The sequence below is a fragment of the Dama dama genome, chromosome 12 (genome assembly GCF_033118175.1).
Source record: "Dama dama isolate Ldn47 chromosome 12, ASM3311817v1, whole genome shotgun sequence".
NCBI classification, from domain to species: Eukaryota; Metazoa; Chordata; class Mammalia; order Artiodactyla; family Cervidae; genus Dama; species Dama dama.
In genome coordinates, this window is record NC_083692.1 from 66,210,048 (window position 1) to 66,224,629 (window position 14,582).

Genomic DNA, 14,582 nt, shown 5'->3' on the forward strand with positions numbered 1-14,582 from the left:
CGTCCCTGGGATTCTCCAGGCAAGAACAGTGGAGTGGGTTGCCATTTCCTTCTCCAATGCGTGAAAGTGAAGTCGCTTGGTTGTGTCCAACTCTTAGCGACCCCATGGACTGCAGCGCACCAGGCTCCTCCATCCAAGGGATTTTCCAGGCAAGAGTACTGGAGTGGGCTGCCATTGCTGTGGGACAGTATCAAATGATTAACCTTCTGTAATCAGAGTCCCAGAAGAAAAAGGGACAGAAAAATATTTGAGGAAATAATATCTGAATAATTTCCAATTTTATGAAAACTGTAAGTCTACAGTTCAAAGAAGCTCTATGAATACCAACCATTAGAACATACAGCATGACACCAAGGCACATCATATTCAAGTTGCAGAAAACTAGTGACAGAAGAAAATTTTAAAAAGGTGCCAGAAGATAAAAAGGTAAATTACAGAGGATCAAAGCAGACTTTTAAACAGAAACTATCAGATCAGAAGACAATAAAACAAGACAATGTTCAAAGTGCAAAAGGAAAAACATAAATCATGAATCATATATCCAGCAAAAATATCTCTCAAAAACAAAGGTGAAGTGAAGACTTTCTTAGACTAGTAACAGTTGAGAGAATTCATCACTTGCAGACCTGCACTAATCAGAAATAATAAGAAATTCTTCAGGCAGAAGGAAAATAAAATCAGAATGCTATCTGGCTGAACACAAAGGAATAAACAGTTCCAGGAATGGTAAATATATGGGTAAACATAAAGGACGTGCACGCATGCTCAGTCATGTCTGACTCTTTGCGACCTATGAACTGTAGCCTGCCAGGCTCCTTGGTCCATGAATTTTCCAGGCAAGAGTACTGGGGTAGGCTGCTATTTCCTCCTCCAGGGAATCTTCCTGACCCAGGGATTGAACCCACATCTCCTGCATTGCAGGTGAATTTTTTTTTTAACTGCTTAGCTATAGAGGAAGACCTATAAAGGACATTCCCTCTTTATTTCAAAAACCTCTGTAAAAGGTAATTGATTAATTAAAACCAAAATACAATGTATTATGAAGTTAGTAACATATTTAGAAAACAAATTGGCAGCAATAGCACAAAGGATGGTGGGGGAAATGCAAGCATTTGGTTGTAAGGTTCTTAATACTACATGTGAAGGCATATAGTAGTTTTTGAAGGCAGAATGTGAAAGTTGTATACTACAAACCCTAGAGAAGTCACTAAAATATACCAGTAAAAATAAGAGTTATAGTCAGTAAACCAGTGATAGAGATAAATGGAATAAAAACTATTTGATCTAAAAACAAAGCATGAGAAGAGAAAAAAAAATGGGAGAAAAAAGAACAGATGGAACAAACAAAACAAATAGTAAAATGGTAGATTTAAGCCCAACCATTTCAATAACTGCATAACATATCAATTATTTAACCATTTCAATAAAAGGCAGGGACTGTCAAAGAATGGATAAGAAAAGCAAACCTCAACTTAGTGACTGTCTCTAAATCCAAATTTAGTAGAATGAAGAAAAAAAAAGGAAATCAATAAAACAGAACACAATTGAACAAAAAATAGAGAAAAATCAATGACATAAAAAGCTGGTTTTCTATAGACAAAACTGATAAACCTCTAGCTAGGGTGATCAGGAAAAAAAAAGGAGGGGGGGAGATATAAACTACCATATCAGGAATGAAAGGGAATATCACTATAGATAGTAAAGGTCCCAGTGTTTTTACTGGTGAATTTTAGCAAATATTTAAGAATGAAATAATACCAATTCTACAACATTATCCAGAGAACAGAGGATCCAACTCATTTACGAAGCTGAAATCACTCTGCTATCAAAACCAGACAAAGATATTAAAAGGAAAAAACAAAGGGAAATATATTGATTTTTCTCCCTTTAAAAACGGAAATAAAGGTTATGAGGTAATCTATTTATGAACTTTTTTGTTTAAATACAACATAGTAAAATTGGTTAAGAAGTTAACCAGAGATATGTCTGCCAGGAGATATTAGCTATAGTTATTATTTTTATTTCCTTAGATGGAGAAAGGGAACAAGGGGGAAAAAAGTAGAGAAAAAACCTAGTCATAGCTTTTTAATTTTTTTTCTAAGTTCAAAGAAAAGTGTTCAGATTCAGATTCTCTCTTCTTTATTTCATACACTTTCTCCAAAACACAGGCCTAGCAATTCAAAAGGAGAATGAAATAATGGGTTTCCCAGGCCCAAGGCTAGGACCTCAGTGGGAAGGTTGGGCATTCCATGGTTAATACAGTTTGGGAAATCTAATTGTTGAATTGTGAAAGACATCCTCTGGTCTTTACCTTGACATGGCTTCCTTCTTTATCCGAGACCAGGGCCACATAGGTGATTTCATGATGTCTGCAGTACTCTTGTAATTCCTCTTGGGACTGAAACAAATAAACACAAAGCACTTGGAAAAGCTTCAAGTAGTTAAGGAGAATGAAAACACTATGTTCAGTGTGTCCTCAAAGTGAGTAACTAAACATGTTGATCTAATGGTTCATATAAATAAATATTAAGCAAGAAGAGTACAGAATTCAAAGGAAGAATAAGATTTCTTTTGTTTTCTGTGTTTTCACTATTGTTCTAAGGGGCCATATCACTCAGTGTGGTCAGGATATAGTAAGAAGTTTTCAAAAACTTCACATCTTGATTGTTGCTAAATATTCACACACACACAGGGAAAAGGCCTTCGGGGAAAACAAAGGCAACAAAAGAAACAGTAGAAGGTGAAAAGCAGAACTAAAGCATAAAGCAAAGAAGTATCAGAGCAGAGAAGCCTGCAGGGGACACCCCTGTGCTGGGCTGAAGTCACCATTAACTGAGCTTATAATTTTACTTTAAGACAGAACACTGCTCTAACAATTTATGAAACAAGTAAATGGAAGAGGATACTGCTCTGTTCAAGGATTATAATTTATTGCTCAGCATACTTCTAACATGAATTTTTATATAATACACACAGAAATGGACAGCAGCAGCTCCTGGCAGGTGATGTGGCATAAACAGGTGAGAGGGTCGGGTTCTGTTTCCCTGGGCATCTCTTCATGCTCTGGGGCCCTCTGAGTGAGGGTGAATGTGTGTACACCTTGGAGGACCGGCTGGGATTGCAGCCCCTTCTGATCTGCTTGTAGAGAAGTCAGTCATCTGAAGGCCCCCCATCTAAAGGGGAGGCCGGGTGCTCAGTGGTGCCATTCTTCTCATCTCCACACCCAGAGCAGGTGTTAGGCCAGCTGTGAGAGGCCTGAGGATACAGAGCTAAAAACGCGAGACACAGAATGCCTCTGGGAAGTGTGCTGGGCTGGATAGTGGCCCTGCAAAGATGTCCACATCCTCACCCCTGGGAACCTATGACTATGGCATCTTATAAGGTAAAAGGGATTTTGCAGATTGATTAAAGATCTTGAGATGGGGAGATTATCCTGGGTTATCAGGATGGGCCCAGTATAATCACAACGGTCCTGGTAAAAAGGGACAGGAGGGTCAATTAGAGATGGAAGGACAGAAACGTAGTGCAGAGGAAAGAAGATGCTACCCTACTGAGTCTGAAGACAGACGAAAGAGCCACAAGCAGGCATGCAGGAGGCTTCTAGGTGCTGGAAAAGGCAAGGAAGTGGATTCTCCTCCTAAAACCTTCAGAAGGAACCAGCCTTACCAGACACCATGATTTTAGCCCAGTGAAACTGATTTCAGGCTTCTGAATTCCAGAAGTGTAAGATAGTAAATAAGTGTTGTTTTAAACCATTTAGTTTGGTAACTTGTTACTCCAACAATCAGAAACTCCTACAGGAAGCAAATGAAATCATAGAGACAGTTTGGCAGAAACTAAAGCCATAGACGCTGATTTGCTGTTGAAGCCGTGACTAGGCGCCCTCCACTCACAGGTGCTTTTTGTCTCCTTACCTGTGACCAGTCATACATGATTTCTGCTGTGATTCCAGCTGACCAGAGTTTCTGGGTTAGGTTGATGGCCCTGGACATGGACATCTGACCAACACTTACAACCAGGAGGTCACAAGAGCTTACTGTAACCTGGATCAGAAACATTGATTACATTTAGAGGAGGGAGATTCCGGGCATGTATGTGAGACCATGGAGGCAGCACTCATATGAAAACAGGCATCTTAAAATCACATACGGCAACATAAATGCACAAGTCTTTGCTTCAAAATGACATAGTAAAAAAAATGACACAGGAAATTTTTATATTAGTCTTTTAAGATAAAAGACTTGAAATTATTTCTAAGTCATTAGGAAGATATTCTTTTTCTCTGGGAAACTAATCTTGCCTGAAACACAGAGGAAAAAACCATTTCTTTGTAGAATTATGACCAGAGGGCTTTGATATGAGTCTGTTAACAAGTGTAATCTCTCACATTTACATAGCATATTACAGATAAGAAGAGTCAGGCTACTAGACTAAGGTCCCCTAGCTAGAAAGCAGAGGCTAAGTATCGACACCAAGATTTAGGCTTGTCCCTCATAGCAAAGACAGTCTCCCTAAACCTCAGTCTACAGCTACCACATTTGGGGCTCCATGTGAATGACTGCAAAAGGAGAGCCATCTCAGAGCATGCTGGAAAGCAGAGCTAGTACTTACAGGCTCTTCCATGTTGAGGACAGCTGTGGTTATCTTGTCTATGGCTATGCTGACCCCGATGGCAGTAGGAACTGGCCCCAGAGCCTGTGGTCCTCTAAACTGGGGAATCTGTGGAGAGACAGACAGCTCTGGTTATGAAATGGAGAAGAAAGTGTGATGATAGGAAAAGCAATGATTTGGGGGCATGCACTCTAATAGCAACTTATCAAAGGGTTCAACAAAATAAAGTGTGTAAGAGTGTGTGTGTGTGTGTGTAGCACGAGAGAGAAGCAAGCATACCTGCAAATTCAGGAAATGTTAACGAATGCTGCACCGAGCCCTGCACTGTTCAATTTGGCAGCCACTAGCCACACGGGGCTTGAGCATGTGAAATGTCTAATCCAGACTGATGTTTGCTGTATATGTAAAACACACTGGCTGCAAAGACTCAGAATGGAAAAGAATGTAAAATAGCTCCTTAATAATTTTTAGATATTCAATTACATGTTGAAATACTATTTGGGTATACTGGGTTAAACAATGCTAACTGTAAAGACTTAGAAAAAATTAAATAGCTCCTTAATAATTAAAAAAAAATTGATTACATGCTTACATATTATTTTAGATATATTGGGTTAAATAAAATACATTATTAAAATTAATGCCACCTTTTTCTTTTTACTTACTTTATGTTGCTAGATAATTTAAAGTGGCATACATAGGTTCTGGACCAAGATGGGTAGATACACTTCTCCCTGTTCCTCTAAGTATAGCTAAAACCCCTGGACACTAAGGGTAAAACAAACATAAGACGACTCTGAGAGTGGAGAGAAGATGGCAGGGACCATGGGATCCGAGGAACCACATGTGGTGAGTTCCCTGGGTTTGGTTTTTGCCTCTTATACCCAAGGACTGAGTGCTGCAGAAACTGTCATCCCAGAAATGCCAAGGAGAACAAACAAAAAAGCCCCAAGGAAAATCTGATCTCTCTGGTCAAAAAAAATCAAAAAGGGGCAACCCAGCAAGACAAAAAATTTGTAGACAATACTAGCCCCGGTCGGCCAAACGTCTCAGAAGAAGCATAGACACTCCCACTCAGGATGGCTGAGTGGGGTCAAAACACTCCCCCTCACCCAGAGAGGCCCCACCAAGCCCCAGGAGGGTGGTATCTGAGAACACTGGGGGGAGCCGGTACTTTCTATCTGTCTGGGAGTAATGCTTCCCCCAGTGGTGTCCGTGGAGACCAGGAGCCCCAACTTCCACCCCACCCAAGTGGTAACAAGGTGCCCCTCCCCTCCTGGGTGGTGCCAGAGGACGCTGAATGGAAGCTGGAACTTTCACTGCTTTCCGGCAGTAACAAGGCCACCTGCCAACTCCCCAGCCCCCAACCCCTCCACTATACTACCAGTGGAGGCCTGTGGGAAGCAGTAACAAGGCACCCCTCCCACCCTGGGGATGTAGAAGGAGGCCAAGTAAGGAACCTGATCTTCACCCCCAACTGACAGCAGGAAAGTGGTACCCCCCTGCCCGCTCCACCCCACCTCCACTATGCAGTATCAGAGGAGGCCTAAACCGGAAGGTCTAGGTAAGTTCTAGAGTCTAGTCACGTAAGACTCAAAATGTCCAGCATACAACTGAAAATCAGGCATCGTAACAAGATCCAGGATCTCAAAGTGAATGAGAAAAGGCAAATTGACAGACACCAACAAAAATGCTACAACAGGAATCATAAATGGGCTTCAAACAAATAAAAAAAGGTAAAGTCTCAGCAAAGAAGTGGAAGACAAAAAACTCACTGGAAAATTAAAGCACTACAATCCAAAACCTACGGGATTCAGTAAAACCATGCTAAGAGGGAGAGTCATAGCAATACAAAGCTACATCTAGGGACAAGGGAAGCATCAAATAAAAAACCTACGTTTACATCTAAATATAGTTAGGAAAAAAAAACAGAAAAAAAAAAAAAAGATCCCAAAATTAGTTGACGGGAAGAAATCAGCAGAAATAAGTATGCTAGGCCCAACAGCATAAATGGAGATAACAGGAAAAACAATCAGAGAAACTGAAGATAAAATCACCGTAAACAACAGAGAAAGGAGACTGTAAAGAAAGATGTCCCAGGACCATAGAAGTGTAACAAAAGATGTAACATTGTGTTATCAGAGTTCTAGAAAGAGAGAAAAAAGAAAGTAAAGCTGAAAAAATTGTGGAAAAAATAATGCCTCATACTATGCTGGATAGTGGTCAAAGTTCCAGCTTCCCATTCAGCCTCCTCCGGAACACCACAGAGGGGAGGAGGGCCTTGTTACTGCTTCAGTGAGGGTGGAAGTCAGGGGTCCTGGCCTCCACTGACTCTGCTGGTGCGGGGCGCACTACCCCGAGGCAGATATGGAGGTCCTGGCTCCCTACTGAACCCGCTCTGAGGCCTGCTGGTGCCTGGTAGGAGGCTCGTTAGCAAAAGACAAACCTACAGATTCAAGAAGCTGGGAAAAATCAATAACAGGACAAATGCAAAGAAAGTCCTGCCAAGATATATAACTGAACTTCAAACTAAAAACAAACAAACAAAAAATCTTAAAAGTATCGACAGTCATCTTTCCTATAGGGGAAAAATAATTCAAATAACCCAGATTTCTCATCAGAATCCAGAAGTTTTGGGTAAATACAGTAAACTTCCTTCTTTTCTTGAGTTTTTCAGAGTTCAACACTGGACGCAAAGAGCACAACACCGTCTGACGTGGCCTCAATGTGCGCTGAGGAAATGTTTACGACAATCACACACAGGGGATGGGGCAGAGGACATGAGGAGTTAAGACTCTATTAATACATCCCACTGCATCTCAACCGTGGTGGCAATTACAGGAGCCTACACATGATAAAAACGGCCCAGGGTCAGACACACACAGTATGTGGAGGTCCGTGTCCTGGGTTTAGTGTTCTATTACGGTTATACCAGCTTCAACCACTGAAAGAAACTGGGTAAAAAGTACACAAGACCTCTCTGTACTATCTGGGCAATAGTCTGTCAACCTATTAGCTATTTACACAAAAGTTAAAAGTAGTACAAATGCATTTCATAAGACATATCTATTCCCAGTTGAAATATATATAGGTGCTCAATAATACCAGTGATTCAATTTTTCTGTAGTTTCAAACGATTTCTTCCCTGGTGGTCCAGTGGCTGAGATGCAAAGCTCCCAAGGCACAGGGTCTAAGTTCGATCCCTGGTTTGGGAACTAGAGTCCATATGCCACAGCTAAGAGTTTGCATGCCACAACGAAGATCAAAGCTCCTGCGTGTGGCAGCTAAGACCTGGTGCAGCCAAATAAGTAAATATTAAAGTAACAAGCTGAGGAAGAAATGCCCTCACCAGCAGGTCATATCTACCACCAGCTGCAAGGATTTCAGATATAGCCCTTTGCCTCCGTCTGATGAACGCCACAAACTGGAAGATGATTCCGCTGTGCTGCTGCACCTTGTAAACCAAGCCCAAATTGATCAGGACCTGTCAAGGGAAATGCCACACGGGTGTGTCAAGGGCTTGAAATGTAAAGAGTGCGCAATGCTGAAGACCCCATTTTCCATCATGAGCATCAGAACAATCTATTTAGTATAAACAAAATATTCAGTATGATTTGGTACATGATCTGTTGGACTACAGCCCACCAAGAAAGAGGAGCTCTGTTCTCTTCAAGAATAACCACCTCTCTTGAGGTCGACATAGTAAGAATTATCACACAATAGGAATTGTGATGCTCGCAAAGAAATTCTGATACAAGCCAAAATTATTACTAGGTATCAAATGTTCCAAAATGTAGAAAGCAGCATTCTTCTGGAAAAATAAAACCCATTTCCTCCTTGTGCTATTATTAATGCTACAAATTGGTGCTGCCAGAATCAAACAATTGCCAAACCTGTAACTTTATGCCAAGTTTCTTCAACAGTCCAACGACCTCCTCCAGATCTTTTAAGCCGTACTTCACCAACTGGGCGACACCTGTTTTCTGTTTTATTAATGAATTTATGGTTGGGGTTAGATCTTGTAGCTCTCCCTTCTGCTCAATGAATTTGTAGAGTCGACACAGCTGGAAAGCAAGGAGGCACAGTTAGCTTCCAAAATCCATGGCAGCGAAGACTTACTTTGCTGCATGTTTCCTATATACAGGGGGAAGTGGCAGAGCTTTTGCACCTCCAAGAGGGTGGAGTTTGTGGTCAAGGCTAATTTTAGTCCCCACTAAGGATTATTGTTTTCCAACAACTCTAAGGCACCTTGCAGAAGTGCTCCAGGTTCCTACTCACAGTTCATTTTTAGTCCCACACACAGTGAATGCTGACCCCGGCAGAGCAGACCCTGACACTGGCAGCACCTCCATTATATATATTTTCCGGCCAGTATTGTTCCTCTTTGCCTTCCTTATGCTCGTAAATTTCCATGACTCCAGGCACGTCAATGAGGGACAGGAAGGCAAAGTCTGACTTGTTCTAACACTACACTGAGTTAGCCAGGACAGGAGTTCCCTGTCCTCCCTTGAATAATTCCTACTTGTAGCCTTGAGATGCTTTTTGGATACCACCTCCTACAGGCAGCCCCCGCTGCCTTCTCTTCTGGCTCAGACTTTGTGCCAGATCCCAGCTCTCAGCAGCTGTACTCACTGTCTCCGCCAGGAGGGGGCAGCAGCTAACAGTGATCTATCTGTGGACCGGGCACAGGCCCTGGCCCAGTGTGCCTTGAAGAGGAAATAACTATGATCATAAAACCAGGAAAAAAGACTCCAGGGGCCAGAGTGGAAACTAAGAAACAAAACTATAGCTACTTTGAGACTATAGGCAGATACAACCTGGTTCATCTATAAACAGGCATATGGAATTGAAGAGCTGAATGAAGACTTATGAATGAAGCTTAAGGTAGTTTCATAATCATAAATCACTTGTATTTTTAAAAAATCTCAAAGTGTTACTAATTTCTTTAGTATCTTAAAGATAACATTTTAAAATTTTATGTCTTTGATTTTATTTTCTTAATAAAAAAATCTTTTAAACATTATCAGTTCAGTTCAGTCGCTTAGTCGTGTCTGACTCTTTACGACCCCGTGAATCGCAGCACACCAGGTCTCCCTGTCCATCACCAACTCCCCGAGTTTACTCAAACTCATGCCCATCGAGTCGGAGATGCCATCCAGTCATCTCATCCCCTGTCATCCCCTTCTCCTCCTGCCCCCAATCCCTCCCAGCATCAGGGTCTTTTCCAATGAGTCTTTAAACATTATACTACCCCATTAATTGGAGAAGGAAATGGCAACCCACTCCAGTGTTCTTGCCTGGAGAATCCCATGGACAGAGGAGCCTGGCAGGCCCCAGTCCATGGGGTCGCACGAGTCGGACACGACTTAGTGACTAAACCACCACCACCACCCCATTAATAAACTGCCCGAAGCATCAGAGTTTACACCCCCAGATTCTGGTCCTCAACCTATCACCAACTAACTCCATGTAACCTGGGATAAGTCATGCATCTCTTTGGGCTTTAGGTGCCTCATCTGTAAAATATGAACACTGGGCCAGATATTTGAAACTTTCCTGCAGCATTTCTACTCCCTCTTCTAATACTCTTAGGGTTCCCTTTTAAAATAATCAAAGTACTAAATGCCTATGTGTGCTAAGTCAGTTGTGTCCGACTTTTTGAAACCCTATAGCCCATCAGGCTCCTCTGTCCATGAGAATTCTTTAGGTAAGAATACTGGAGTGGGTGACCATGCCCTCCTCCAGGGGATCTTCCCGACCTAGGGACTGAACCCACATCTCTTATGTCTCCTGTGTTGGCAGGTGGGTTCTTTACTACTGAGCCACCTGGAAAGCCCACCAATGCCTATATTAGATACTAATTTTTCCATTTTGAACTAATCAAACACACAACTTTGAATTAATGCTTAATAGCAAATGACTGGGCTTCCCAAGTGGCCCTAGCAGTAAAGAATTTGCCTGCCAATGAAGGGACGTAAGAGATGCAGGTTCGATCCCTGGGTCGGGAATATCCCCTGGAGGAGGGCATGGCAACCCACTCCAGTACTCTTGCCTGGAAAATCCCATGGACAGAGGAGCCTGGTGGGCTAGGGTCCATGGTGTTGTGGAGTCAGACACTTCTGAAGTGACTTGAGCATATACACACATCAAATGACTAATGGATAGAAATTTAGCAAAAAGCAAAGAAGCTGACATTTTAGCAACCAATGTGGCTATCTTCTGCAAGCGTTAAGTATTTTGAAATGTATTAGTTCAGGGAACCTTTTGGGCTTGAACCATTTTAAGGAGTCACTGAACTGGGCAGTTTCTTGGACAGATTCTTTGTGTCTTTAATACACAGGACTATTTCTGCACATGGCTATGTGCTGTGTACATATCTAGGGTATTTCATAAAAAAAACTGTTATTTGTACTAGAATATTATTCCACTGAGTCACTTTATAATTATTAATACCTCCTATAATAGTTAACATTTAAAATGTAATCTGATTTAATTTCCAGAGTTCCTAGCGCTATGTATCTGGTTTACTTTCCCAACCTGCAAACTATTAATATTTGAGTGAGTTCTTTAAACTGTGACGCCCAGTGAAAGTTGTGAGCTGAGGGTAGACACGTACTGGACGGATCCCCTCATGGCTTTTAACGGCCAGTATGAAAGAAGAAGTTGAAAGCAGGCTGTGGACTCTTCCACTGACATCTCTTTACGTCCTGAACGCTGTGCCTGACACATGGTAGGTGTCCTAGAATCTGAATAACTCTGCCTGGCCTGTGTATGATCATATTTTATCCCATAGGTGAATTTTGCTCATCACCATAGGGTTCCCAAGGTTGGCTCAGTGGTAAAGAATCTGCCTGCCAAGCAGGAGACACGGGTTCTATCCCTGGGTGGGACGATCCCCTGGAAGAGGAAATGGCAACCCACTTCAGTATTCTTGCCTGGGAAATCCCATGGACAGAGGAGCCTGGTGGGACATAGTCCATGGGGTTGCAGGAGACTTAGTGGCTAAATGACAAGAGGATTATGTAATTGAGTGTCAGACCAGGTCTAGAAAGGCTCTGGGAAAGTTCAAAAAAAAAAAAATCTTCCCTTAAACTTCTCTTGAATAAATATTCAGGAAAATGTAAGAAATCCCTGTTGTCTTTTGCTTTTCAGGGACTCAGTTAAGTGTGGGTGACTGGTAAAGATCTGGGCCCAACCTGATGCTCAAAGAGAGAACTAACAAACCTATTTACTGTGAGATTTCCTCACTGCCAGTGAGATTTTAGGAGTAGGTAATGCCCCAGAAAAGCCAGAGCTATAATGCAGCTCTCAGGTGCTGGAAGACCATGAGGTGGGGGAGGCCCGTGAGGTGGAGCTCTGGGCCGCAGACGATCCTGCAGAATCTACTTCAGCAGAGGCCAAGCAGCGTGAGGTATGCTCGGCAGGAGGCTCCACCGAGCACAGCCTTGGCAAGGAGTGTGAAGAGAAGGATATGGTGTTAGGAAAATAGCATGGAGACGCATTCTTTGATCATGGCCCTGATTTCTCTTCCGCTAACTCCAGACGTTGCCATGGCACCTATTAACACTTGAGGGAAAAACTGTCTGAGGTGGCGTGAAGCGCCGCTGCCTGACTGCAGTGAGAATTTGGCATCTTCTGGAATTACAGCATTACAGAGAGAGCCATAATCACACCATTGAAAGATACTTACACTATTTGACGACAAGGATAGATTACAAAATTTAGCTTCCACTTCTCTCCTCGTCAGCTTTTCTGTCTAATGGAGAAGAAGAAGGTAACAATGAGAGTCACCACATTTGGCTGTGAACAAGATACAGTTTCCAGGCTAATTCTGACTGGCGGATCCTTCATTTTGGACAAACTGCTCCTCATCATGAAAGATGGATTAACTGATTAAAAGGCTTTTTTTCCCTCCACAATTCACATAAGCTATAACTAACATGGTTTTAAAATGTGGGAAAGATTGAAGGCAAGAGAAGGGGGCAAAGAGGATGAGATAGTTGGATGGCATCACTGACTCAATGGACATGAGTTTGAGCAAACTCTGGGAGATAGTGAAAGACAGGGAAGCCTGGTGTGGTGTAGTCCATGGGGTTGCAAAGAGTTAGACACGACTGAGCGACTGAACAACAATTCCTGACATAAAGGAATTAACCAGGGGAGAGCTGTACTTGCTGAATGGTGAGGTGACCCAAGGCAGAGAGGCTTACCCAGGGGTGCTTATGCTAGAGTCAACTGACCATATCCCCTAATGAAAGCCACATGTGGACAGGCTCCGAGTGCCACCCCATGCTGCCAGGCAGCCGACAGGATATGAACAAAAGTGATGGGAAGCTCTCTGCACCATCCCTGGGCTTTCTGCCAGCCTCTCACTGACACTCTGTTCTATCTGTCCCTGCCAAACAGCAGCAGCACTTTGGGAGGAGAAAAGAAACATGAAGAAGCAAACACTAAAGTTAGGACCCTTGACGTGTCCCTGGCAGATGAAATAAAAGCTAGTTGAGCTTTTTAGTGTACAAAAAACAGTCAACCATTAGGAACTTCCCCAGCTTATCCTGTCTTAATCATAGGCTATCTGGCACAGCTAGTGACTGTATCTTCTTGATGTTCTTATTTATTATAAAAATAATATTTAACATGAAAAGAAATTAGAAAAGATAAGGAAGGATTCACCTCCACCCCAGCACCGTAATATTTAAGATCTTCACTGTCCCCGCTTCAGGCTTTGCACAAATACCAGAGAGTAATAAATCAACTATGTGGCTAAATTCAGAAGGGCAATGGGAGGTGATGCTGCCCCAGTCTTACATAATGAGGTGGTAAATGAGGCCCCAAGAGAAGTCTAAACCAGTCTCCCCCAGTCTGTAAATGACTTCACTGATAAGATCAGACAGGCTGGAAGAATTAAGGGCAGGACGTAAGTCTTTTACTATCAAAACTAATACTCCCTTTCTTGGCCTCTCTAAAGGACAATAACAGTGCTTGGGAGATTAACTTAGGCAAGTTACTCTCCATAAAGGGTTTAGAACAATGCTTGGCACATATATTCTGAGCACAGTGCATGCTTAGTAAAGGCTGACTATTTTTAAACTTATTACAGGCAAGTATCAGGACCAACTACTTAGTGACTTTTTTGCCTTAAGAAGCAAGTGAGTGAAGAAGTTTATTATCTTATAAATTAAATAAGATAATTCAATCTTCAGAAGTTACCCTTGCAAACACACCATGGAGGTCACTAGCAGCACAAGGCTTAGTACAGAATAAAAGCTCAGCCAATACTTGTCAACTATGGATAGAAAAACAAAACCAAAACTGTTGGTGGAATCAAAGCCAATTGGTTCTTTTACCTTAGAGCAATGAGGGGAAGGAGATAAAATTCCCAATTCAGTTTCATGGTTACATCACTAAGAAAATTCTCATCAGCTATTATTATTATCCTTCAATATCAACTCAAAGGAATTAAAGGCTTACCACAGCATCATACAAAATAACATAGACTTGGCTGAGTTTATCTTCTGGGATCCCACAGTGTAAGAGTATTGCTTTCAGTAACATGGTATGGTTCAAGTAAATACTGTAATTTCTTTCCTAGGATAGAGAAATTATTATTTTCATTATAAAAGCAACACAGGCACCTGATGAAATCTAGAATCTTATCCCCAGTTTACCAACCTGACACAATGGAAGAAATGAATTTTAGCACATTGCCTTCTAGTTTACTTTTTCATATACATTCTTCTTACACTGTTGTGGTCAGAGTATAATATATTAATAATTTCATCTTTATTGTACACATCAGAAATACTTTCACCTCCAGCTACATTCAAAAGCCTGAGCAAGGTGACACAGATTTCGAAGAGAGAGAAGACCTGGTTCGATACTGCCTGACCCATAAGCCCAGCTGGTGGAGTATAAGCACACAATCAAGGAGCACTCACAGGCTGGTGAGCTGTGTGCTGAGCCAGGCGCAG

At 42.1% G+C, this 14,582-nt stretch overlaps 1 protein-coding gene across 2 annotated transcripts in view; it reads right to left on the reverse strand.

The window, feature by feature from the left end:
- Nucleotides 1-14,582, reverse strand: part of EIF2AK4 (eukaryotic translation initiation factor 2 alpha kinase 4) — a 100,947-nt gene that overhangs the window by 11,597 nt on the left and 74,768 nt on the right. For both annotated transcript variants that reach the window (XM_061157609.1, XM_061157608.1), the window contains 7 exons: nt 14,083-14,199; nt 12,302-12,367; nt 8,505-8,675; nt 7,961-8,095; nt 4,612-4,719; nt 3,915-4,043; nt 2,312-2,398 (listed from right to left, as the gene is read on the reverse strand). In XM_061157609.1, coding sequence (XP_061013592.1) covers nt 2,312-2,398; nt 3,915-4,043; nt 4,612-4,719; nt 7,961-8,095; nt 8,505-8,675; nt 12,302-12,367; nt 14,083-14,199 — 813 coding nt within the window. The remainder of the gene's footprint in view (nt 1-2,311; nt 2,399-3,914; nt 4,044-4,611; nt 4,720-7,960; nt 8,096-8,504; nt 8,676-12,301; nt 12,368-14,082; nt 14,200-14,582) is intronic.